Source organism: Ceratotherium simum, chromosome 28 (genome assembly GCF_057802395.1).
Source record: "Ceratotherium simum simum isolate JZ-2026a chromosome 28, ASM5780239v1, whole genome shotgun sequence".
Lineage (NCBI taxonomy): Eukaryota > Metazoa > Chordata > Mammalia > Perissodactyla > Rhinocerotidae > Ceratotherium > Ceratotherium simum.
In genome coordinates this window covers 39665758-39689871 of record NC_141927.1, presented here as the reverse complement: position 1 = coordinate 39689871, position 24114 = coordinate 39665758, and the positions used below count along the sequence as shown (strand labels likewise).

Below are 24114 nucleotides of genomic sequence, written 5' to 3'. Positions count from 1 at the left end.
ATATTGGTGCAGAAACAGAAAAATCAAGTAATGGAATACCACAGAGAACTCACAGACAGATCCATCAATATATAAGTATGCTTGAGATTTGACAAAGCCTTCATTGCAGAGGAGTGAGAAAAGGATGGTGTTCTGGATAATGGTAATTGGACTATTAGGCATCTACATAGAAAAAAAATGAAATTGCATCCCGGGGCCAGCCTGGTGGCACAAGCGGTTAAGTGCACGCGCTCCGCTTCCGTGGCCTGGGGTTTGCGGGTTCGGATCCTGGGCACGCACCGACACACCGCTTGTCATGCCATGCTGTGGCAGCGTCCCATATAAAGTAGAGGAAGATGGGCACAGATGTTAGCTCAAGGCCGATATTCCTCGGCAAAAAAAGAAGAGGATCAGCATCAGATGTTAGCTCAGGGATGATCTTCCTCACAAAAGAAAAAAAAAAAAAAGAAAGAAATTGCATCCCTGCTTCACACTATATAGACTTCAATGTGAGAGGCAAAAGATAAAGCTCACAGATGATAACATAGGAGGAAATATTCAGACTTTAGGGTCAGGAAAAATTTCTTAAACAAGACACAAAATTATAATAATACAAGAAAAAATGATAAATCTGATTTTTAAAATTAAGAACTTTCTGAGTGGTTGGAAGATGGTGGCTTAGGAGAATTCTGAGCTTGCCTTCTCTCCCATGGACACATAAAAGCCACAACTACATGTGGAATAATTTCCTCCGAGAGAGATCTGAAAACTGGATGAAAAGAACCTCCACAACAAGGGACAATACAGAGAAGAGTAGAAGAGGCAAAGATACAGTCCTGCTGAGGAAAAAATCACACCCTAGTAGTGGCACTTCACAGTGTGGAGCAATCTCAAAGGTAAGGAGGTTTTCCCAGTGGAGCAAGGGATTTGAGCTCCACATTAGGCACCCCAGCCCTTAGATCCAGCAGAGAAAGCATTTGATAAGATTCAGCATCCATTTATGATAAAAACTCTGAATATACTAGGTATAGAAGGAAAGTACCTCAACATACTCAAGACCATATATGACAAACTCACAGACAATATCATACTCAACAGTGAATAACTGAAAGCTATCTCTCTAAGAAAAGGAATAAGACAAGGATACGCACTTTCCACTCTTATTCAACATAGTATTGGAAATCCTAGCCAGAGCAATTAGGCAAGAAAAAGAAATAAAAGGGATCCAAATTGGAAAGGAAGAAGTAAAACTGTCACTATTTGCAGAGGACATGATTTTATATATAGAAAATCTTAAAGAATCCACCAGAAAACTTTTAGAAATAATAAATGAATACAGTAAAGCTGCAGGATACAAAATCAACATACAAAAATCAGCTGTGTTTCTCTACACTAACAACAGAATAGCAGAAAGAGAAATCAAGAATACAATCCTATGTACAATTGCAACAAAAAGAATAAAATATCTAGGAATAAATTTAACCAAGGAGGTGAAGGACCTGTACACTGAAAACTATAAAACATTGTTGAAAGAAATAGAAGACACAAGGAAATGAAAAGATATTCTGTGCTCATGGATGGGAAGAATTAAAATAGTTAAAATGTCCATACTACCTAAAGCAATCTATAGATTCAATGCAATCCCTATCAAAGTCTCAAGGACATTTTTTTAAGGTAACATTGGTTTAAAACATTATATAAATTTCAGGTGTACATCATTATATTTAAACTTCTGTATAGACTCCATCATGTTCACCACCAAAAGTCTAGTTGCCATTCAATGACATTTTTCACGAAAATAGAACAAAGAATCCTAAAATTTATACTTAACAACAAAAGACGCCAAATAGCCAAAGCAATCCTGAGAAAAAACAACAAAGCTGGAGGCATCACACTCTCTGATTTCAAAGTATATTACAAAGCTAGGATAATCAAAACAGCATGGTACTGGCAGAAAAAACAGACACACGGATCAGAACCGAGAGCCCAAAAATAAACCCACACATTTATGGACAGCTAATTTTTGACTAAAGAGCCAAGAACATACAATGGAGAAAGGAAAGTCTCTTCAATACATGGTGCTAGGAAAACTGGACAGCCACATGTAAACGAATGAAAATAGACCACTATTTTATATCCTACACAAAAAGTAATTCAAAATGGATTAAAGACTTGAATGTAAGGCCTGAAACCATAAAACTCCTAGAAGAAAACGTAGGCAGTACACTCTTTGACATCAGTCTTAGCAGTATGTTTTTGAATATGTCTCCTTGGACGAGGGAAACAAAAGCAAAAATAAACAAATGGGACCACATCAAACTAAAAAGCTTTTGCACGGCAAAAGAAACCATCAACAAAACAAAAAGACAACCTACAATTGGGAGAAGATATTTGCAAATCATATATCTGATAAGGGATTAAAATCCAAAGTATATAAAGAACTCAACAACAAAAAACCAAACAACCCAATTAAAAAAAATGGGCAGAGTATCTGAACAAACATTTTCTCAAAGAAGATATATAGATGGCCAAGAGGCACATGAAAAGATGTTCAGCATCACTAATCATTAGGCAAATGCAAATCAAAACCATAATGAGCTATTACCTCACACCCGTCAGAATGGCTATATAAAGACAAGAAATAACAAATGTTGGAGAGGATGTGAAGAAAAGGGATCCCTCATACACTGCTGGTGGGAATGTAAACTGGTGCAGCCACTATGGAAAATAGTATGGAGATTCCTCAAAAAATTAAAAATAGAACTACCATATGATCCAGCTATTGCCCTTCTGGGTATTTATCCAAAGAACACAGAAATATTAATTTGAAAAGATATATGCACCCCTATGTCAACTGCAACATTATTCACAATAGCCAAGACTTGGAAACAACTTAAGTGCCCATCGACGGATGAATGGATAAAGAAGATGTGGTATAAATACACAATGGAATACTATTCAGCCATAAAAAAGATGAATTCGTGACATTTGCAACAACATGGATGGAGCTTGAGGGTATTATGCTAAGTGAAATAAGTAAGACAAAGACAAATACTGCATAATTTCTCTCACATATGGAAGATAAAACAACCACCACCACCACCAAACACATAGATACAGAGAATAGATTGGTGGTTACCAGAGGGAAAGGGAGGACGGGGGGTGAAGGGAGGGTGAAAGGGGTAAAGGGGAATATTTGTACCATGAGGGGATGGCAACTAGACTTTTGGTGGTGAACATAATGTAATCTATGCAGAAGTCGAAATATAATGATGTACACCCTAAATTTATATAATGTTATAAACCAATGTGACCTCAATAAATCAAAACAAACAAAACAATATAAAACAAAAATTAAGAACTTTCTATTCATCAAAATATACCATTAAGAGGGTGAAAATCCAAAATATATACTGGATTCCTACAAACAAATAAAAACACAGATAATCTAAAATAGAGAATTGGTTTGAACAGATTCTGCACAAAAGAGGAAACTCAAATGGCAAATAAATATATGACAAGGTGATCAATCTCATTAGTAATCAGGAAAATGCAAGTTAAAAACATTTTTATATACCACTAAACACCTACTAGATTTGCAAAAATGAAAAAGCTTGACAATTCCAACTGACTACTCTACTTTGGAAAATAGTTTGGTGTTATGCAGGAAAGTTGAAGATACATACCCTTATGACCCAGTAATTCTACTCTTAGGTACATACTCCAAAGAAATGCGTACTCCCATGCATCAGAATACATGAACAATGTTGGCACCAACATTGTCTGTAACAGCTACAAATGAAACAACCAAAATGCTCATCGAGAGTACAATGTGTACTATATAATGGAATACTATGCAAAAATGAAATGAATGAACTAGAGCTCACGCGATAGTATGGATGATTGTATAAACAGAGTACTGAGCAAAAGAAGCCAGACTATTTAATTCTATTTATACAAAGTTTAGAAACAGGCAACGTTATACCATATTGTTTTTACTTAATGGTAAAACTCTAAACAAAATAAGGGAATCATTACCACAGAATTCAGGATAGCGGTTACCTCTGGGGAAGGGAGGAGATTGAGAAGGGGAATGTGTAGATTCTATGGCACTTGCAATATTTAATCCTGCCTTGGAATGTGGTTACATTGATATTCACTATAAAACAATTTTGTAAAACTATACATTTACATTATATACTTTTCTGTTTGGTATTAATTTTTATGATAAAAATGTTTTAAGAAGGAAAACAGAATTGGAGTAAAAATGGTGAAAAATATGAGACTAAAACCAAAAGCCCAAAGAAAAAAATAATTCAATTTATACAAATACAAATGTGAATCAAGATGGTACCAGACAAATGTAACAAAGGGAAGAAATGTGGAATTCTATCTTCCCAAGCCTCATATAAGTCAAACTGATTCTAGCTCAAGGTTTTATGCTAGGTTGATTAGAACGTATGATTTTTCTAAAAAATTATATAAAAACTATACTGCATTAAAACAATTTTCTACTATTGAAGAAAGCTATAACTCATCTTTCTATAAAGACTACATGAAATTCTCTGATGGAGAAAAGACAACTTTAGTTTTATCAAGGCAGCTTGCTTCTGTTGGAACACTCTGGAAGCAACTGTTGACATATATTGGCCAAAAATAATGTGTAGCTTGCTTTCCTCCACAAAAACAGTTTTTAATGACTGCATGATACTCCTTTTAGATATTGTACTTTATATAGTACTTGATAATTTGTCCATTTTGACTATTTAACATTATTTGTAATTTTTCACTGTTATATTTTATTCAATGAATATCTTCATATTAATAAACATCATCTAATAAACATTCATTTTATGACTGCTGTAGACTAGTTATTGTCCTCAACAACAATGAAAAAAAAATCAACAGCAACAAAAAAATCCCTACTCTTATGGTACTGTCATTCTAGTGAGGGAGATAAACAAAGGAGATAAACGTAATATTTATTGAATATTAGGTAGTGACAAAATCTAAGGAGAAAAAGGAGAGAGAGGTAGAAAGTGTAGGGGTGGGTTACTATTGATGTTGATAGGGAAGCTCTCATTTAGTAGGTGACAATTGAATAAAGATTTGAGGGTGATAAAGGAATGAGTCAATGTGGATATCTGTGTGGAAGACCATTCCTGGCAGAAGTCCAAAGACATGGAGGAAAGAGTGTCTGGTGGGTTCATGGATCTCGGAGGCCAGCGTGGCTGGAGTGGAGTGATTGAAGGGTAGAGTAGTAGGAGATGAGGTCAGAATTAAAGCAGAGCAGATCACACAGGGCCTCATAGAATTTTGGCTTTTATTCTTGAGTGAGATGGGAAGTCATTGAAGGATTTTGACGTAGTGCAGTGACATAACTTATGCTTTTACAGGTCACTATGCCCTCTGTGTTGAGAATGGACTCTTTCATCTTTTCAAAATACAGTAGCATAGTAGGGCAAGGTAAAAGCAGGGAAGACCAGAGGGGAGTCTACTTCAATAATCCAGGCAAGAGAGAGGGGCTTAGACTATGGTGGCAATAGTGGAAGTGGTGAGAAGAGGCCAAATTCTGGCTAAATTTTGAAGGTAGAGTTGTCAATTGCTGACCTAATGGACATGGGGGTGGGGTGAGAGGAAGGGAGGATGACTCCAAGGCTTTGGGCCTGAGCAACTGGAAGAACGAAGTTGACATTTGCAGATATGGGAAATTCTGTTGTAATAGCAGAAATTTTGTCTCTGTGTGTGTGTGTGTGTGTGTGTGTGTGTGAGTGTGTATGTGGGGGAGGGTGATTAGGAGCTATTCTGGACATGTTTGGATTAGGCACTTGAATATACAAGTCTGGAGTTCACTCGGGTCTATGCTGGAGATTCAAATTTGGGAGTCTTTAGCACAAAGATGTTATATAAGTGTATGAGACTGAATGAGATCACCAGTGGAGTGAGTATAGATAGAAAAGAGAAGAGGATTGAGGACTGAACCCTGGTGGCACTTTAAACATTAGAAGTTGAGGAGAAGGGGCAGATCCAGCAAAAGTGACCAAGAGAGCACAGCTGTAGAGGTGGTAGTTATAGAATAACTAGAAAGATATGGTATCCTGGAAGTCAAACTGTTTGACATAGGTGAGAGTGATCAACTGCCAAGAAGACTTACTTCTGTTTTTCTTCTACAAGTTTTGTACTTTTTAACTCTTACATTTAGGTCTGTCATCTAATTTGAGTTAATTTTTGTATATGGTGTGATATAGGGGTCCAACTTCATTCTGTTGCATGTGGATATGCACTTGTCCCAGCACAATTTGTTGAAAAGAACACTCTTTTCCTATCCCTATTGGATAGTCTTGGTACCTTTGTCAAAAAGCAATTGACTATAAATATAAGGGTTATTTCTGGACTCTCACTTCTATCCCATTGCTCTCTATAAATATCATTATGTATCACACTGGGCTTGATGACTACAGATTTATAGTAAGTTTTGAAATCAGCAAGTATGAGTCCTCTATATTTATTTTTTACAATGGAAAATTTCAAATATACACAAATATAGGAAAAATAATACAATGACCCACTCTTTACCTGTCAGCCAAATACTGCAATCATCATCAGCTCATGGATACTCATTTCATCAATATGCTTCACTTGATCTCACATCCTAATGGATTATTTTGAAGCAAATCCAAGACATCATATAATTTCATTATAATATAAAAAATATAACCATAGTACAATTATTCTGACTACTTTTGTTTTTCTTGAGGAAGATTAGCCATGAGCTAACATCTGTGCCAATCTTCCTTTATTTTGTATGTGGGTCGCTGCCACAGCATGGCTTGACAAATGGTGTAGGTCCACATCCGGGATCCAAACCCACAAACCCGGGCTGCTGAAGTAGAGAGTGCTGGACTTAACCACTATGCCATGGGGCTGGCCCCATGATTACATTTTTTAACAATAAAGATTTCTGCTACTACCAACATTGAGTATCAGAGATTGGATTTACCCTTCCACCTGAAAAACTGGACCAAAACAATGAGATAATAGTTCTCAAATCACTGGACATCAGGAAAATGACAATCATCCCCGAGTGATGGGAAACAAGGCAAATCCATGATTGTCCCAGCTTACAGCCTATAAAAAATTTCCAGGACGTGATACAGTGGTCTTCCTGAGATGAAGAGGCAGAGCTGGAAGTCTAAGGAGCCGAAGTGGCTACATTTTACACAGTAGAATACCTGAAAGAAGACAGCTACAGAGAAGGAAGACTCTGAATGTTTGCAGAGGGTCCCCCTTGTGTTTCAGTTGAATAGTGATCAGTGTATGTGTGTGAGGACAATAACCAAGGCTGGAGACAGTGTCACACAAAGGATTAGACAGAATTCCCAGAACTCACACAGGGTCAGGAATATTGCCTATTTTCATCATTTAGAGTGGGAAATCTCATAATCCGCAGAACATTGGGTACAATACTCAAAAGAGTCTTGCCTTAAAACACCAATGAGATACCCCTACACACAGATTAGAATGGCCAAAATCCAGAACACTGACAGCGCCAAAAGCTGACGAGGAAGTAGAGCACCAGGAACCCTCACTCATCGCTGCTGGGAATGCAAACAGCTACTTGGAAGACAAGTTTGCCAGTTTCTTACAAAACGAAACATACTCTTTACCATGCAATCCAGCAATCATGCTCCTTGGTATTTACTCAAAGGAGTTGAAAACTTATGTCCACACAAAAAATCTGCGCACAGATGTTTATAGCAGCTTTATTCATCATTGCCAAAACCTAAAAGTGATCATGATGTCCTTCAGTAGGTGAATGGATAAATAAACTGTGGTCCATCCAGACAATGGAATATTATTCAGCACTAAAAAGAAATGAGCTATCAAGCCATGAAAAAACATGGAGAAACCTTAAATCCAAAGGATTAAGTGAAAGAAGCCAATCTGAAAAGGCTACAAACTGTATGATTCCAGCTACATATATGACATTCTGGAAAAGGCACAATTTGGAGACAGTAAAAAGATCAGTGGTTGCTAGAGGTTAGAAGGGAGAGAGGGATGAATAGATGGAGCACAGAGGAATTTTAGGGCAGTGAAAGTACTCTGTATGATACTATAATGGCAGATACATGCCATTATACATTTGTCCAAACCCACAAAACGTACAACACCAAGCGTAAATCCTAATGTAAACTAGGGACTTGGAGTAATTATGATGTGTCAATGTGGGCTCATCAATTGCAACAACTGTACCACTCTGTGGTGAATATTGATAATGGAGGAGGCTATGTATGTGGGGGGCAGGGGGATTATGGGAAATCCCTGTACCTTCTAATCAATTTTACTATGAACCTAAAACTGTACTTTTGAGAATTATTATAGGAATAGAAAAATATACAACACTCAACAAAATAAAGTTGACTATGTATGGCATCCAATTAAAAATTACCAGGCATGTTGGGGCTGGCCGAGTGGTGATGTGGTTAAGTTCACACGCTCCGCTTCGGCGGCCCAGGGTTCCTGGGGTTCAGATCCTGGGTGTGGACCTACACACCGCTTATTAACCCATGCTGTAACGGCATCCCACATACAAAATAGAGGAAGATTGCCACAGATGTTAGCTCAGGGACAATCTTCCTCAAGCAAAAAGAGGAAGATTGGCAATGGATGTTAGCTCAGGGCCAATCTTCCTCACCAAAAAAAAAAAAAAAATTACCAGGCATGCAAAGAAGCAGGAAAATTTGACTCATAATGAAGAGAAAAAAAAAATCTATGAATCAAAATCGACCCAGAACTGACAGAGATATTAGAATCAACAGACATGGACATTAATATAGCTATAACTGTGTTCCATATTGGTCAAGAAGCTAGAGGAAAGATTAAACATGTTAAGTAGAAACATGGAAGATATATATAAAATAAAAACAAAAAAAAATAAATAGAACCTCTAGAAATGAAAAGTACACTGGTTGGCATTAATGGCAGGTTAGACATTACAGAGGAAAAGATTAGTGAATTTGAAGACATAGCAGTAGAAACTATCCAAAATGAAACACAGAGAAAAAAAAACCAAAAAGAAATGAACAGAGCACCAGTGAGTTGTGGGACTTCAGCTCACTAATATATGTGTAATTGGAGTTCCCAAAGGAGAGGAGCAAGGAGATGGAAAACATATTTGAAGAAACAATGGCTGCAATTTTTATGAAGTGGAGGAAAACTATAAACCTATAGATCCATGAAGCTCAATGAACCCCAAGCACAAGAAATGTAAAGAAAAACACATAATGGCAAATCAAAATCAAACTGCTTAAAACCAGTGATAAAGAGAGAATTGTGGGCCGGCCCCGTGGCTTAGTGGTTAAGTGCGTGCACTCTGCTGCTGGCGGCCCGGGTTTGGATCCTGGGCGTGCACAGATGCACCCCTTCTCCGGCCATGCTGAGGCCGCGTCCCACATACAACAACTAGAGGGATGTGCAGCTATGACATACAACTATCTACTGGGGCTTTGGGGGGAAAAAAATAAATAAAATCTTTAAAAAAAAAAAAGAGAGAATCGTAAAATCAGCTAGAGTAAAAAGACACTATGTACAGCAGAATCAACACAAGGATGACAGCAGATTCTTACTGGAAGCTGCGGCAGGCAGCCTCTAAAATGATCCCTAATGATCCCACCTCCTGGTGTTCATGCCCTTGTATAATGCTCTCCCCTTGAGTGTGGGCTAGACCTCGAGACTAGCTTCTTATAAATAGAACATGGCAAAAGGATGGGATGTCACATCTGATTACAAGATTGTGACTTCCAACATGTTTACTCCCGTCCCCCCACCTTTATGTCTCCCAGAGCCCTCATTCTGAGAGAAGCAAACCGCCACATTGTGAGCTGTGCTATGGCTCAGTCCCCATGGCAAGGAGCTGATGCCTCTGGCCAATAGCAAGCAAGGAGCTGAAGCCTGCTAAGAGCTATGTGAGTGAACCTGGAAGTAAATCCTCCCCTAGTCCAGCTTTGAGATGACCACAGCCCTGACAGGCACCTAGATTGTAGCCTTGTGAGAGTCCTTAGCCAGAGAAGCACCAGCTAAGCTGCACCTGTATTCCTGATCCATAGAAACTGTGAGATAATAAATGTCTGTTGTTTTATGCAGCCAACTTTTGGGTTAATTTGTTATGTAGCAATAGATAACTAATGTAGAAAAATGCAAGGTAGAGAAAAGTGGGACAACTTCTTTAGACAACTAAAATAAAATACCCAGTGAAAATTTCTTTCAAAAACGGTGGCAAGGGGGAGGGGTGGTGATGGATAAGAGTGATAGTATTTAAAGGTACAAACTTTTAATGAGTAGTAAATAAGCTACAGAGATCTAATGCACAGTACAATGAATATATACAATATATTGTACTATAATTATGTAATGTGATAAATATAATCAGTATAAGAAATGTTGAAGGACATCCTTCAAGCAGAAGGAAATGATATGAAATAAAATTCTGGATCTACACAAAAGAAGAGAACCACAAATGGTAACAGTACTAGAAAATATAAAGACCCTTTTTCTTATTATATGATCCTCTTTAAAGGAAAATTCACTGCTTAAAGGAAAAACAGCAATGTATTGCAGGCTTTTAACAAATGTAGAACTAAAATGTAGTAACAGAAAGGCTGGGAAGGACAAAATGGAAGTACACTGTTGGAGGTTCTTACGCTATACTTGAAGGAGTATAATATCACTTGAAATTAAACTGTGATAAGTTAAGGAAGTATAAAATAAGTCCTAAAGCAACAAAATAAGTCAACAAAGGAGATAAAATGAAATCATAAAAAATACTCAATTATTCCAAAAGAAGGCAGGAAAAGAAGAAAAGAGAACAAAGAACAGATAGGACATATAGAAAACAAACAGCAAGAAGGTAGATTTAAACCTAACCATATCAATAATCATATTAAATATAAATGGCTTAAACACACAATTAAAAGGCAGAGATTGTCAGGTTGGATAAAAAAGGAAGACTCAATTATATGTTCCTACAAGAAACTCACTTTAAATATGAAGACACAAGTAAGTTAAAAGTAGGAAGGTAAAAAACAAGTACAAAGGTGTAAACAGATATATCATATTAACACTAATTAAGAGAAAGGTGGAGTGTCTTTAAAATAGTGAAGTAGATTTCAGATCAAAGGTAATTGGCAAAGATAAAGAGGGTTGTTTCATGACAAAGGGGTCAGTCAATTCATCAAAAAGACGTTAACAATCCTAAATATTTATGCATCTAATAAGAGTTTCAAAATAGATAAACCAAAAACCAATAGAACTACAAGAAGAAATAGACAAATCTATAATTATAGTCAGATTTCAACACCTCTCTCTCAATAACTCATAGAAAAAGTAGACAGAAAAATCAGTAATGCTATGGAAGACTTGAAGAACACTCTCAACTAATTTCATCATCAATATTTATAGAACACTCCACCTAACAGCAGCAAAATACAAATTCTTTTCAAATGCACACAGAATGTTTACCAAGATAGACATTCTTCTAGGCCATAAAACAAGTCTCAATAATTTCAAAAGGATTCATATTATACAGAACATGTTGTCTAACCATGATGGAATTAAATTAGAAACCACTAACGGAAAGATTCTTGGAAAATCCTCAAATGTTGGGAAACCACATAACATACTTGTTTTTTTGGTGAGGGAGATTCGACCTGAGTTAACATCTGTTGGCAATCTTTCTCTCTTTTTGCTTGAGGAAGACTAGCCCTGAGCTAACATCTGTGCCAATCTTCCTCTATTTTGTAGGTGGGACACCTCCACAACATAGCTGAGGAGTGGTGTAGGTCCACACTGGGGATCTGAACCTGTGAACCCCGGCCACCAAAGCAGAGTGCACAGAACTTTAACCACTTGGCCATGGGACCAGCCCCTAAATAATACACTTTTAAATACTGCGTGGGTCAAAGCTGAAATCAAAACGAAAATCAGAAAATATTCTGAACTGAATGAAAAGAGAAACACAGTTTATAAAAATCTGTAGGATACAGCAAAGGTAGTAGTGAGAAAGAAATTTTTAGCACTAACGGCCTATATTAGAAAATAAGAAAAGTTTCAAATCAATAACCTCAGCTTTTAACTTGAGAAACTAGAAAAAGAACAGCAAATGTAAACCAAAGTAAGTTGAAGAGGGGAATAATAAAGATCAGAATGGAAATCAATAAAATAGAAAACAAAATAAAAATAGAGAAAATTAAGTAAACCAAAAGTTGGTTGAGATGTATCTCTATGCGTAAGCATGAAACAACTGGAAATTGAAATTCAAAAATAATACCATTTACAACAGCATCAAAAAATATGAAATACTTAGGATAAATCTGACAAAAGATATGAAAGACCCGTACATTGAAAACTATGAAACATTGATGAGAGGAGTTAAAGACGACCTAAATAAATGAATTGAAAACTCAATGTTAAGATATCAGTTCTCCCAAATTGGTCTTTAGATTCAATGCAATCTCAATTGATATCCCAGCAGGCTTTGTTTTATAGAAATTGATGAGCTGATTTTAAAATTTGTATGGTAGGTAATGAAAGGACCTAAACGGCCAAAACAACTTGGAAAGAGAAAAAAGATGGAGGGCTTACATTATTGTTACCAATCTTGTTTCCCTCTGATGGGACTTGAACCCACAAACAGAGGGGACCCAAGGAAGAGCCCAGGGCCAGTGGGCCTTGAACCCACAATCAGCCCTTTTCTTCCTTGGAGGGTTCTTTTCTCTTCGGTGTCCCAGATCTGAAACGAAACCGAAGCTGAGTGTTCAATAGCACAAGCTTTATTCAACGGCCGAAAAATGTAGAAGTGGGAACTATGTTCACAAATCAACCTCTCAGCTCTTGGGGCAATTAAGCAGCTGTTATAAGGGGTCAAGGTAATGAAGGGGAGGAATATTCATAGTTATTTGGGGAACTGGGTAGGCTTTTCAGGGCAACAAGGGTGCCACCTCTTTTCTTTCCTTATTTGGTTATATCCCGCCATTGCCGTGCAGTTGTAAACTGTCATGCTGCCAGTGGGTGTGTTATGTAGCATGGTAACGTATTACAATGAGCATATAATGAGCTTCAGGGTCTATGTCAGGTCAAGTCAGACTGCCATGTTGCCTTCAACCGATTTTAACTGGTTTTGACTCTATGTCTCAGCTATCTCCTCCTTCGTCTCTTTGTGGTCTCCTATAAGCTAAAGGCAACACGTTAGGCTTGTTTTGAGCAGGGTTGAGGTTAACGTCTTATGGGGCCAGGGGTTGAGGTAACTCTATGTGACTTCAATACTTCTTATAAAGCTACAGTCATCAAGACAGGGTGTTACTGGTGTCAAGACAGAGATCGATGTAACAATAGAAATCCAGAAATAAGATACACATATATAGACAACTGATTTCCAACACAGGTGCAAAATGTAATTCCGTGGAGAAAGGATAGTCTTTCCAACAAACGGTGCTGAACAGTTCTATATGCCTACGCAAAAAAAAAAAAAAAAAAAGACCTTCAATCCATATCTTGCACTTTCATCATGTACAAACGTTAAGTTGAAATGGGTAATGAACATAAATGTAGTATCTAAAACTATGAAACTTCTAAAAAAAAAAAAAAGAAAAACATAGGAGGAAATCTTTGTGACCTTATGTTAGTCAAGGATTTCTTGGATACACACCAAAAGGGATAATCCATTAAAGAAAAAAATTGATAAAGTTATACTTCATGAAAATTAAGAAATTCTGCACTTTGAAAGACACTGCTAAGAGAATGAAAAACCCAGCAGCAGGCTGGAAGAAAACATTACACATCAATGACCTAAAAAAGATGTGGAATATATAAAGAATCCAGAACATACATGGGGCCGGCCTGGTGACGTAGTGGTTAAGTTCGTGCGCTCCACTTAAGCAGCCCGGGCTTTGCTGGTTCGGATCCTGGGCGCAGACCTACTCACTGCTCATCAAGCCATGCTGAGGTGGCATCCCATATAGAAGAGCTACAACTCTACCACTATGATACACAACTACGTACTGGGGCTTTAGGGAGAAAAAAAACGAGAGAAAGAGGAAGACTGGCAACGGATGTTAGCTCAGGGCCAATCTTCCTCACCAAAAAAAGAAAAAAAAAGTTAAAAAAAAAAAAGAGAAGTGATGCTGTGTAGTTTCCAAGACTAGGTCCTAAGAAGTTTTGAAGCTATCACCTGGGTCTCTTAGACCTCTTGCTCTGGGGGAAGCTAACTGTGTGCAATAAGTCCATCTACCCTGAAACTCCCTTTTGTGAGTGTCCACACTAGTCACATTAGGAGGTTGTGTGGAGTGTACACTGATCAGCCCTCAGGTGTTCTGTCCATATCAGTCTGGGTACCAGACACATGAGAGAACAGCCTTCAGATGACCCTAGCCTCAGCCATCATCTTATTTTTTATTGAGGTCATATTGGTTTATAACATTGTGTAATTTCAGGTGTACATTATTATATATCAGTCTCTGTACAGACTGCATCGTGCTCACCACCAATAGTCTAGTTTTTATCCATCACCATACATATGTGCCCCTTTACCCCCTTCACCCATCCCCCAACCCCATTCTCCTGTGGTAACCACTAATCTGTTCTGTCCATGTGTTAGTTTATCTTCTGCATATGAGTGAAATCATGCGGTGTCTGTCTGTCTCTATCTGGCTTATTTCGCTTAACATAAGCGAAAGTTGCAAATGGGACGATTTTGTCTTTTTTTGTGGCTGAGTAGTAATCAGCCATCATCTAACTGCAACTGAATGAGGGGTCCCAACTGAGCCTGTCTCCAGACCTGAGAGAGATAATATGTTGTTGTTTAAAGCCATTAAGTTTTGGAGTGGTTAGTGATGCAACAATAACCACAACAGTAGCATAAAGGTACTTGAGGAAACTGGTAGACTTTCAGCTGGGTGATACTTCTATTCGGAACTCTTCTGTGTTGTGCCCATTTGATCATACAAATCTTTGAAAGCGAAAACATTTTTTGGTTTAATTTTTGTGATTCAACCTACCTTCTCATCCCCTTCTCCTTTGCTTCAATATTAAATACCAAGGACAGACACTGAGTAAGTGCTAAACTTACTATTGTTATCTCCATGCTAATGACTGAAGAAAACTTACATTTGTCTTTCTGACATTAAAATTTTATAATAAACACACATTAAAATGGGCACTCTTTTGGCTATATCCATACTAGTTTTTTATCTTGGTGCTAACTTCACTTTGGAATTACTTGGCTGATTATTTTAATGTAAATATAATCAATTTCCACACTGCTACTACCGCTTTCCATAACACTGATGATGCCATATTTCAATAATGTTTAGGGTAGAGGTGAGGAAAAGGGTGAATTGTAAGGGTCTACAAGGCAGGAAAAGAAGCATTTATTGCCTAAATATGATGCTTCAACAATATTGCTTTATATTTATAGAGAATGTACATACTCTCCCATTGGTTCTTATGTGCTGTCTATGTTAAGACTGATCATGTTGAGAAGCCATGTTTTGACTTTTATCCCTAAGAACTTTGGGCAACCAGCTTACAAACATTAAGTACCAGCCTAAATCAAAACAAAATCTATCATAGGTTCTGGAAAAAAACTTGAAGAATATTCCTGATTTACAATAAATAAGTGGCATAATCTTTAAAGCGGTAGGACACTATGGCAAGTGCCAAAGGCAAGTGGATGAATACTATTAGACAATTATTAAAAATGTATTTTGTCATGGTTTAAGAGCAGGAAAAAAAAGTCTAAGCTGAATTTTTATATAAGTCTTTATTTACAACTTGTTTAACAACTGTACACTTTTTGCAGCCTTGAAAACACTTCTGTATTTGAATGGGAAAATATAGTTTGACCAAATCTTAACTTTATTCTTCATATACATATACATATATTATATGCATACATATAAACATATACATCTAATTAATACAAGTTGGCAGTCATAAAATTAAAATGAATAAGTGATATCAAAAGGAAATACAATATAAGATTTAAAAAAAATTAAAAATCTGTCTTATGGTGATTTCTTGGGCTTTATGTCTTTGTGATTTCAGTGAAAATTTCTTACTGAGGCTCCCTAACAAGTCATTCACCTCAGAAAAAGTGAGAAAATCCAACAATCCAACACATAGTAAATGGTTGATAAACTCAGTAAATGGGGAAAACCGCTTGGATGCCATTATGTACAAAGTTGCTAAATCTGTATTGATTCCATTTGTGAAGTGAGAAATTTAGAGTCCTATGTGGATTTCATTTCTGTATTTTAACGACAAAGGATGAAATTGTGAAATTATAAATTCACTAGTCAAGCAGAAATAAGAATATACCTAGCAATATCCTTTCTGCAAAGGCTAATCTACAAGGTGGATAACTACGATGTCAAATATGACACTAACAACTATGCACAAAACAGTTGATAATACTTAAGACATGAGTATAAGGCTTTAGAGCTGGGACTGTAATCAATACAACTCCAACTCCAATGTACTAAGGTGTTTTCCAGCTCATCTGAAAAGTTTAAAAGATACTATAGGAACAAAAAAAAAGCCTCTTTCTATTCTGAATCTTTGATAGAATTTAGTAATTAAAATAAGGCAAATTATTAAATTATTAGATATGTTCAAATTTTACCATTCATTACACAACCAAAAATTGGGTGTTAAAAATGGTGGGGCAATTGTCAAAACATGAAAATTGCAAAACAAAACAAACCTATAAATTATTCTTCTGAGTACAAAACATTCTGAATTATACATAACCTGTAAACAGCAAAGTTAGTGACAGCTATGACATTTTAGTGCATCTAAATTTTAAATAACTGAGGCTATTAAAAAACAAAAGACTACTATTAAAAAAATTAAAAGGCCTCAAATCATTGATTGGCATTTGTGTACAGCCATTTCCTGTATTTATACTATTTCTTATTTCAAGCACACTGAAAATTTCCCTTAACTAACATGAGTCTCTGTAGAACACACATTAAATTAGCCCATCAAGGAAATAATAAAACAAAGTCAAATCACACCATCTACTTATCTGGACTTCAACAACAGTAAGAATTTCATCATAATTTGCTTAGAATTTGTCTCTACTGGATCTAGCCTGTTGCTTGATTAAACATTTAAAAAGGAAGAGGAAAGCATCATGACTTCCTAAGAAGATAGTTAATGAGTACCAAGTCGACTCAAAAGAATTATGATTAGTCTCTTACTTTCATTAAAAAATTCAAAGATGCATCCATATAGATCCCTTTAGTTATGTTAAGCACTTTAGTAATAGGCCAAGTAAATTAATAAATATTAAAAAATGTTTCATTAACTAAGTCACTGGAATAAAATGTTTGCTTCATACATGAAACTTAACTTGACTCATAATCCAAGTTATTAAGAACAGGAAACTATAAAGAAAACAGAAAAATTATTTGGATCTTGATGTATCTTTAAGGTGGAAGATAATCAAATGTGATTTTAAGGAGAAATGTTTTGTTTCTACAAAAAAACTGTTGGCAACTTTTATGACATCTCTATAGATTTAAAAGTAATAGAAGGATATGACGTATCAATTTTTATTTGTAATTAAATTAAGCATTCATCAGTTTCTGCTCGATAAGTGTTAGACAACTATGTATTATTAATTTAAAAAGACTACATAAAAAAGGAAAAAAACCTGATGATACTAAGCTATGATTTATGAAATGATTTAATTATATCACTTGAAAAATAAAGTGCTGAGAATCTGTTTAAAAAAATATATTGAAAACTAGCTTCAAAGAAAGGGGTTTTGATTTTTCCAAGGTCATTAAAAAAGGCTGGTATTAATTTTTATAAGAAAAATAGCTTTCTTCAACTATGGCGGTAAAATCTAAGAGTTATCATAAGTTCATTGAATACCTTTATTTTGTCCTTTTCTCTTTGGGCATTACAGCTCTGTTAAAAAGCATTTTCTGCAGTGATGGAAATGTTCTATATATGTGCTGTCCAATATGGTAACCACTATCCACAAGTGGCTACTGAGCACTTGAAATGTGGCTAGGTAACTGGGGAACAGAATTTTTAATTTTATTTAATTTTAATTAACTTAAATTTAAATTGCCACATGTGGCTAGTGGCTAATGAATTGGACAATGCAGGTCTAGAATCTACTTTTATCTAGATTAACAAGAAGCCAATGGATGATAAAGACATTTAAAAGAGGACTTATCTATTCAACAACTAATTACTAGATATTCAAAACATTATATTTTGTCCTTGTGTGTATGTGTGTATGAATGTGTTCAATTTTTAATTTTTTACTTTTTAAAAGCAGCTCTTCACTCAGAGGTCATAGTCTAGACTTCTTCATTTCAGTGTTGCTCTCTTCTAGGTGACCTGCCTAAGCAAAGCACATCAGTAGAACAGGGAGTAACACAGAAGAAAATACTACAGAAACTTTTCACACTGTAAAAGCATTTCTCTCATCTAAAAACACAAGATAAAACAAAACTCTAAGAGAACGTTCTTATGAGCAAATCTCCCTATTCTTTGGCAGTCATCATATGTGTCAATGTTTATGTGACAACAAATTATTTCAGTACTTTTTGACTATGATTATATACTAATACATTCAAATTACAAATGGACGAGTCCTGACTCCTAAAAACATCTCTCAATAGAACAAGCTGAAAACTTTGCTATATTTGAATTTAAGAAAATTAGCCAAGTTCATGAAGTATATCTGTTACAGCAAGAATATTTTTGTAGCATCCTGCTATCTTTAGTATCTGCTTTTGCCTCACCTGACTCCTACCATTTTCCAGATTCTCTGACTTCACGGCTCCTGAACTTGGCTTTCTTGCTCCTGTCTTTCGGTATATGCAAGGATGAAGAAACTATGGAAGTTAAGGACAGTTTGTACATTTGTATTTTAGGAGACAGGTAAATCAAAAGTAAGAACATCTTCTGATTAACTAGAAGATGGTTTAGTTTTTATTAATGCAACTCCAGAAAACAAAAAGTTTCAAGTGTGTCTCCATTTGAGAGAACTTGGCTTCATAAGTATTCACCTATAAAAGAGTCTTATTAACGTGAACTATACAATGTGATTCATGCCTAGTAGCCCCAACCCAGCTTCAAAGAGATTTCCAGACTTAGAACTTCAGATCTGGGGCTGCCCCCATGGCTTAGCGGTTAAGTGCACGCGCTCCGCTGCTGGCGGCCCGGGGTTCAGATCCTAGGCACGCACTGACGCACCGCTTGTCCAGCCATGTGTGGCAGCGTCCCATATAAAGTGGAGGAAGATGGGCACGGATGTTAGCCCAGGGCCAGTCTTCCTCAGCAAAAAGAGGAGGATTGGCATGGATGTTAGCTCAGGGCTGATCTTCCTCACAAACAAACAAACAAACAAAAAGGAACTTCAGATCTGACTTAAAAAATTTCCAGAAGAGTACAAAACCCATTTATTTGGGTGATCCTTTACATTTTTCTTAGCAAGTGCTCCAAAACAAGGACAGAACTCCAGTGGAAAAGATATTAATAGAAAATGCCACAGAAAGGTAGAAGGAAAATAATTATCTAACATTAGTAAAGTGCTGTGAATCTTGCAGTAAAATATAAATAATACGTAAATGATTAGAATAGTAAATAATATTAAGACATTCATTTCTAATAGAGACAAATATAAAATAAACACACTATAGAATATAAATACAGTAATCATTGCCCACAGGTTAACAAATACACCAAGAATAAACAGGACTCCCTTTTATTAATTTTATAATATAATTGCTAAACTAATTGTTTTCCGTTGTCAATTTAGAGGTCTAAAGCCATAACACCTGCTCAGAAGTCTCCCTCATACGTTAAAGCCTCAGCATGCTTTGGAGTTTTCTTTTTCCCACTTTGAGATTGCTCTTCTCGTGATATTTAATTCTTCCTTTAAGCTCCGAGTAGATATAATTCAGGATATTTGAGAGAACCATGGACCTAAAATTTTGAGGCTACAGATATCTTATCTGATGATTTCATCTTCAGACCCTAAGCATCTAATTCAGAGCCTGGTGGTAATATACAGGTACATAAAGGCTCTCCTTGAATATATCAAGAAAAATGTCTACTCTTGTGTTCATTTTAAACAAAATTTTCTCTGGGGTTACTATGTAGAATTAAGGGGCACATAAAATGGAGGCTAGGGTTTGTAAACTATAGAAAGTGGCAGATCTAGATAACTGTTGGGAAGTCGATAGTGATTTTCAGCCACCACAGATGTCTTCCTATCTCATCAAATCACAGTATCCTTAATGGCCTTAAATCACTATCTGAGATTTAGTAATGGTTTAACAGTTTCAGAATGAAAATAGATGCTTTCCCCTCCATGGATAAACACATACAGTTAATATTGTGTGCCTAGTTGATGCCTACTAAAGGGAAGGAGAATTAGAAAATAAATTATATTTTTGTCTACTCTTTTTTACTGAATGATCATATGTAATAAAGATAGAAGATTTAAAAAAAAAAATTTTTTTTTTCCCCCAAAGCCCCAGTAGATAGTTGTATGTCGTAGTTGCACATCCTTCTAGTTGCTGTATGTGGGACACGGCCTCAGCATGGCCAGAGAAGCGGTTCCTCCGTGCGCGCCCAGGATCCGAACCCGGGCCGCCAGCAGCCGAGCGAGCGCACTTAACCGCTAAGCGACAGGGCCAGCCAAGACAGAAGATTTTATATACTGTAACTTTAGGAACATTTGTTAATAAGTTTTAATCGTATGAGTACTTCCATTGCCTGGATATTTGTTTATAATTAGGCCATTTCTTATCCCAAAAATCCATTCTACTTGCTAGGAATGGATTTGCCTTAACAGCCTTCTGTCACTTCTCAGATTTCTATGCTCACTTATATACAGCGTACAAACCTAATCTTACAGAATACTAATACAAGAAAGATAATAAAATATTTCTTATATATAAGAAATATAAGAAAACAGAAAAATACTGAAAAGAGACATCAAGTAATTGCTGATACATAATTGTAAGGAAACACTTACAGATCCCCCACAATTGCCAAAACTCATATACTTGCCATAATTAGGTTCAGGTCTCTGGTTTCTCAAATAAACTAATATCCCTTCTCTATCACTTTAAGTGCAATGTGAAGAATCCAAGTATATTCATGTTTCAAGACAACATTAAATATAAATTTTATAAGTTTTTATATTCATAAAGATAATATATGTGAATTGGATTGATAAAAGCCTGTTTAAAAACAAAATAATCACTACATACTTCCCAGGAACATACTCAATGACTTAAAAGAGACGGACGTCATCATATTTGTGCTGTCCTTCATTTTATAAAAAGGAAGCTAAATATTAATACTTCCATAATTTGGGGAAATGGGGACAGGTAGACATTAGCTGTGCCAGTAGCAAATTATTTTGTGTTTTCTAGGCTTCTAAGAAGTGAAAAGTATTTATTGCAAAACTTTAGAACAGTAAAATTATTGTTCTGAAATTGGATAATAAAACATTTTCAAAATTTTCAATAAAAGGAACATACACCAATTATTATTTAAATATGCTTTATAGAAAGTAAAAAAACTGGATGACAGATACATTGAGAATAGCCTTCCTCATATAAAAACTTCATGATATAAAATATTTGAATCATTATAGTTACAAAGAATAAGCTCTGAAACTGCTTTCTAAATGTAATGAAACTGGGCTGTACAACTAGCAAATAAGCTGCCATTCTGACAGCTGCGACTACAGGAAAAGAGATTACTTTTATTGAATGGAAAACCTTTTTAACTCATAAAAAGGGAAAAATAAAAAACATGCTAAAATCCTTCTTGAAGATTCTGATGCCCCATCTTATCTTGCTCAGTACTCCCCTCCATCTACTTCAGGGCATCACACAGGCCCCACTGCTGAGAAGTACAATGCTACAGCAGCTCCACAGCCATTTCCAGGCAGAGTCCCTTCATAATGCGAGGATAAGAAGTCAAAATATTCTTCCATAGTTTAATGAATAGACAGCACAAAGCATTTTGTCTTGATGTTGTTATTTTGCGCTTAGCAAAAGGCAAGATGTCAAGTACTTCCCTCTCACTTTAGGATCAAAGATGGTCTTATCCACGTGGCTGTAAACTAGCTAGGATTACAATAGCTGTGGGTAAATCTCACATGTTCCAACTGGGGATAACTAACATTCCTGGAGTCTGAGATATCACAATTGGAGATGAAATGCAGAGAGTTAAGATAATTTTAAAAATTTAGGTTTTTGTTTCAAGATAATTCTTATACTGGGATAAAGATTTTCAAGTTTTTAACATGGTGTTATCTTTAAAAGATGAATGCTTATCTAAGAGCAAGAGACACAAAAATATTTTGTATCATTAGTTAACAAGAATAAGCAAAACTGCTGTTGAAAAGGAGATGTGAGTCAAGTAGCTCAGAAATAAAATCTCTCTCTTCTTCAACCTAACTCGTCTTTCACTACACAATCACTCACTGCCGATCCATCTGCACAGCGTGGATTTCCATGCCTTTGTGAGAACTAATGAAATATACAGGCTGATGTTTCTGACTGGATAATATTTAGCTTAATTTTGTACAACTGAGCTTTCATTATATAAAAAAAACAACAAAACCTCGACAAAATTACAGATGACAATATTATTCTTATTATAATCTAACCATCCCATTAAGCCAATTTACGAGGCTAGGGTTATCTAATAGAAACAATTCAATCTTGATCAATTTTGGAACATGGGTCTTTTATTTAGGGACTTCTTTTTCTTGGTTATTATCAAGTAATTAGACAAATGATAAAAAGATATAATCGAGTTTTGAAAGTTCTTTTAAGATATACACAACTGCATTATTTATTTTCTTTTTCAGATGTGGTTAACTACTATATTTGCTGGATTTTTTTTTTCCCATTACAAACTTTTTAAATACACACCGCAGAACATAAAAGTTATGCTTTAATATTCTTTAGTTATTTACGTTGTATTTTCTTACCCTGCTTAGAAGAAAAACAGAAAAGCAGCTTTTTGTTTATAAGAATTTGGACACTGGGTAATGGCTCACCCCAACCTAATGCAGTAACACTGGCCTTACGCCATTGCTGAGGCTGGGACTAGCTCCCCTGTCCAGCCAACGGTGGCTTCACGAAGCGACCACATCCAGGGGGTTGTGAAAAGATAGCACAACACAGCTCACATCTAGATAAAGCACCCACTGCTTTTTAACTTCCAGATAGACCATGAATCATCACAAACCTTCTGAAAAATTCTTAATCATTACTGGAGAAACAGAAATTTCATAAATCCTGTCCAAAGCTAGGCAAGGCAAACAGGATTGTCGCTGTTAAAGTTTTATTCCTGCTCTTTTTTTTTTAAACATCATAGAATGTTTAGAAATATAATTTCTTCTATGTAATGAAACTAATACACTGAACTTTAAAGGTACAGTAAAGGACAGTGAAAGTTATGAATGTAAACACCAAAATAATAGCATGCAGCAGAGGCTGAAGAAAAATAAGTCAACTTCCTTCTAAAAGCTTGGCACCTTTCCAACCCATTTAGAGCAGTATATCTGAGTAGTCGGGTGGGAAGGGGACCAGGACTGGGGCAGCAAATAGAACACTAAAACTAAAACCTCTTATCTCAAGGCATAGGTTCCATTTAATGAATAGTTCACAGACTCTTTTATTTTCATCTATCTTAGTCTGTGGGTATAAGTTCCCAATAATTTTAATTTTACCAAGGTTAGTATTCATGCTCTGTTTTAAGACAGTTGAAGCCTTATGTCATTTGTGCAATAAGGAGGTGAGGGTAAGAACCATCTTAAATTGTTTTTCATCTTTTATTGTCAAAACTTCCTATGTTGATTAGGTCTGCTTAGCCTCCTGAAACCCCACAATACATTCTACTCACGTGGTTCTTTCCATTATTACTAATTCTTCCTGCTTTATGTTCTGATCAGGCAGAAGATTCACACTGCGCTCAGACTTCTGGACTTAATGTAAAAAATTAGCACAATGCATGGAGTCATTTCTGTGTATATTCTAATACTTTTCTTCAAGTACAGTTTCTGAGGACAAATGAAAATACTAC

The 24114-nt window shown here is 36.0% G+C and overlaps 1 protein-coding gene across 2 annotated transcripts in view; it reads right to left on the bottom strand.

Annotated features, from left to right (window-relative positions):
* Positions 1 to 15774: 15774 nt before the first annotated feature.
* HOOK3 (hook microtubule tethering protein 3) overlaps positions 15775 to 24114 on the bottom strand; it is a 110190-nt gene continuing 101850 nt past the window's right edge. For both annotated transcript variants that reach the window (XM_087418598.1, XM_087418601.1), the window contains one exon: positions 15775 to 24091. In XM_087418598.1, coding sequence (XP_087274724.1) covers positions 24079 to 24091 — 13 coding nt within the window. In that variant the 3' untranslated portion in view covers positions 15775 to 24078. The remainder of the gene's footprint in view (positions 24092 to 24114) is intronic.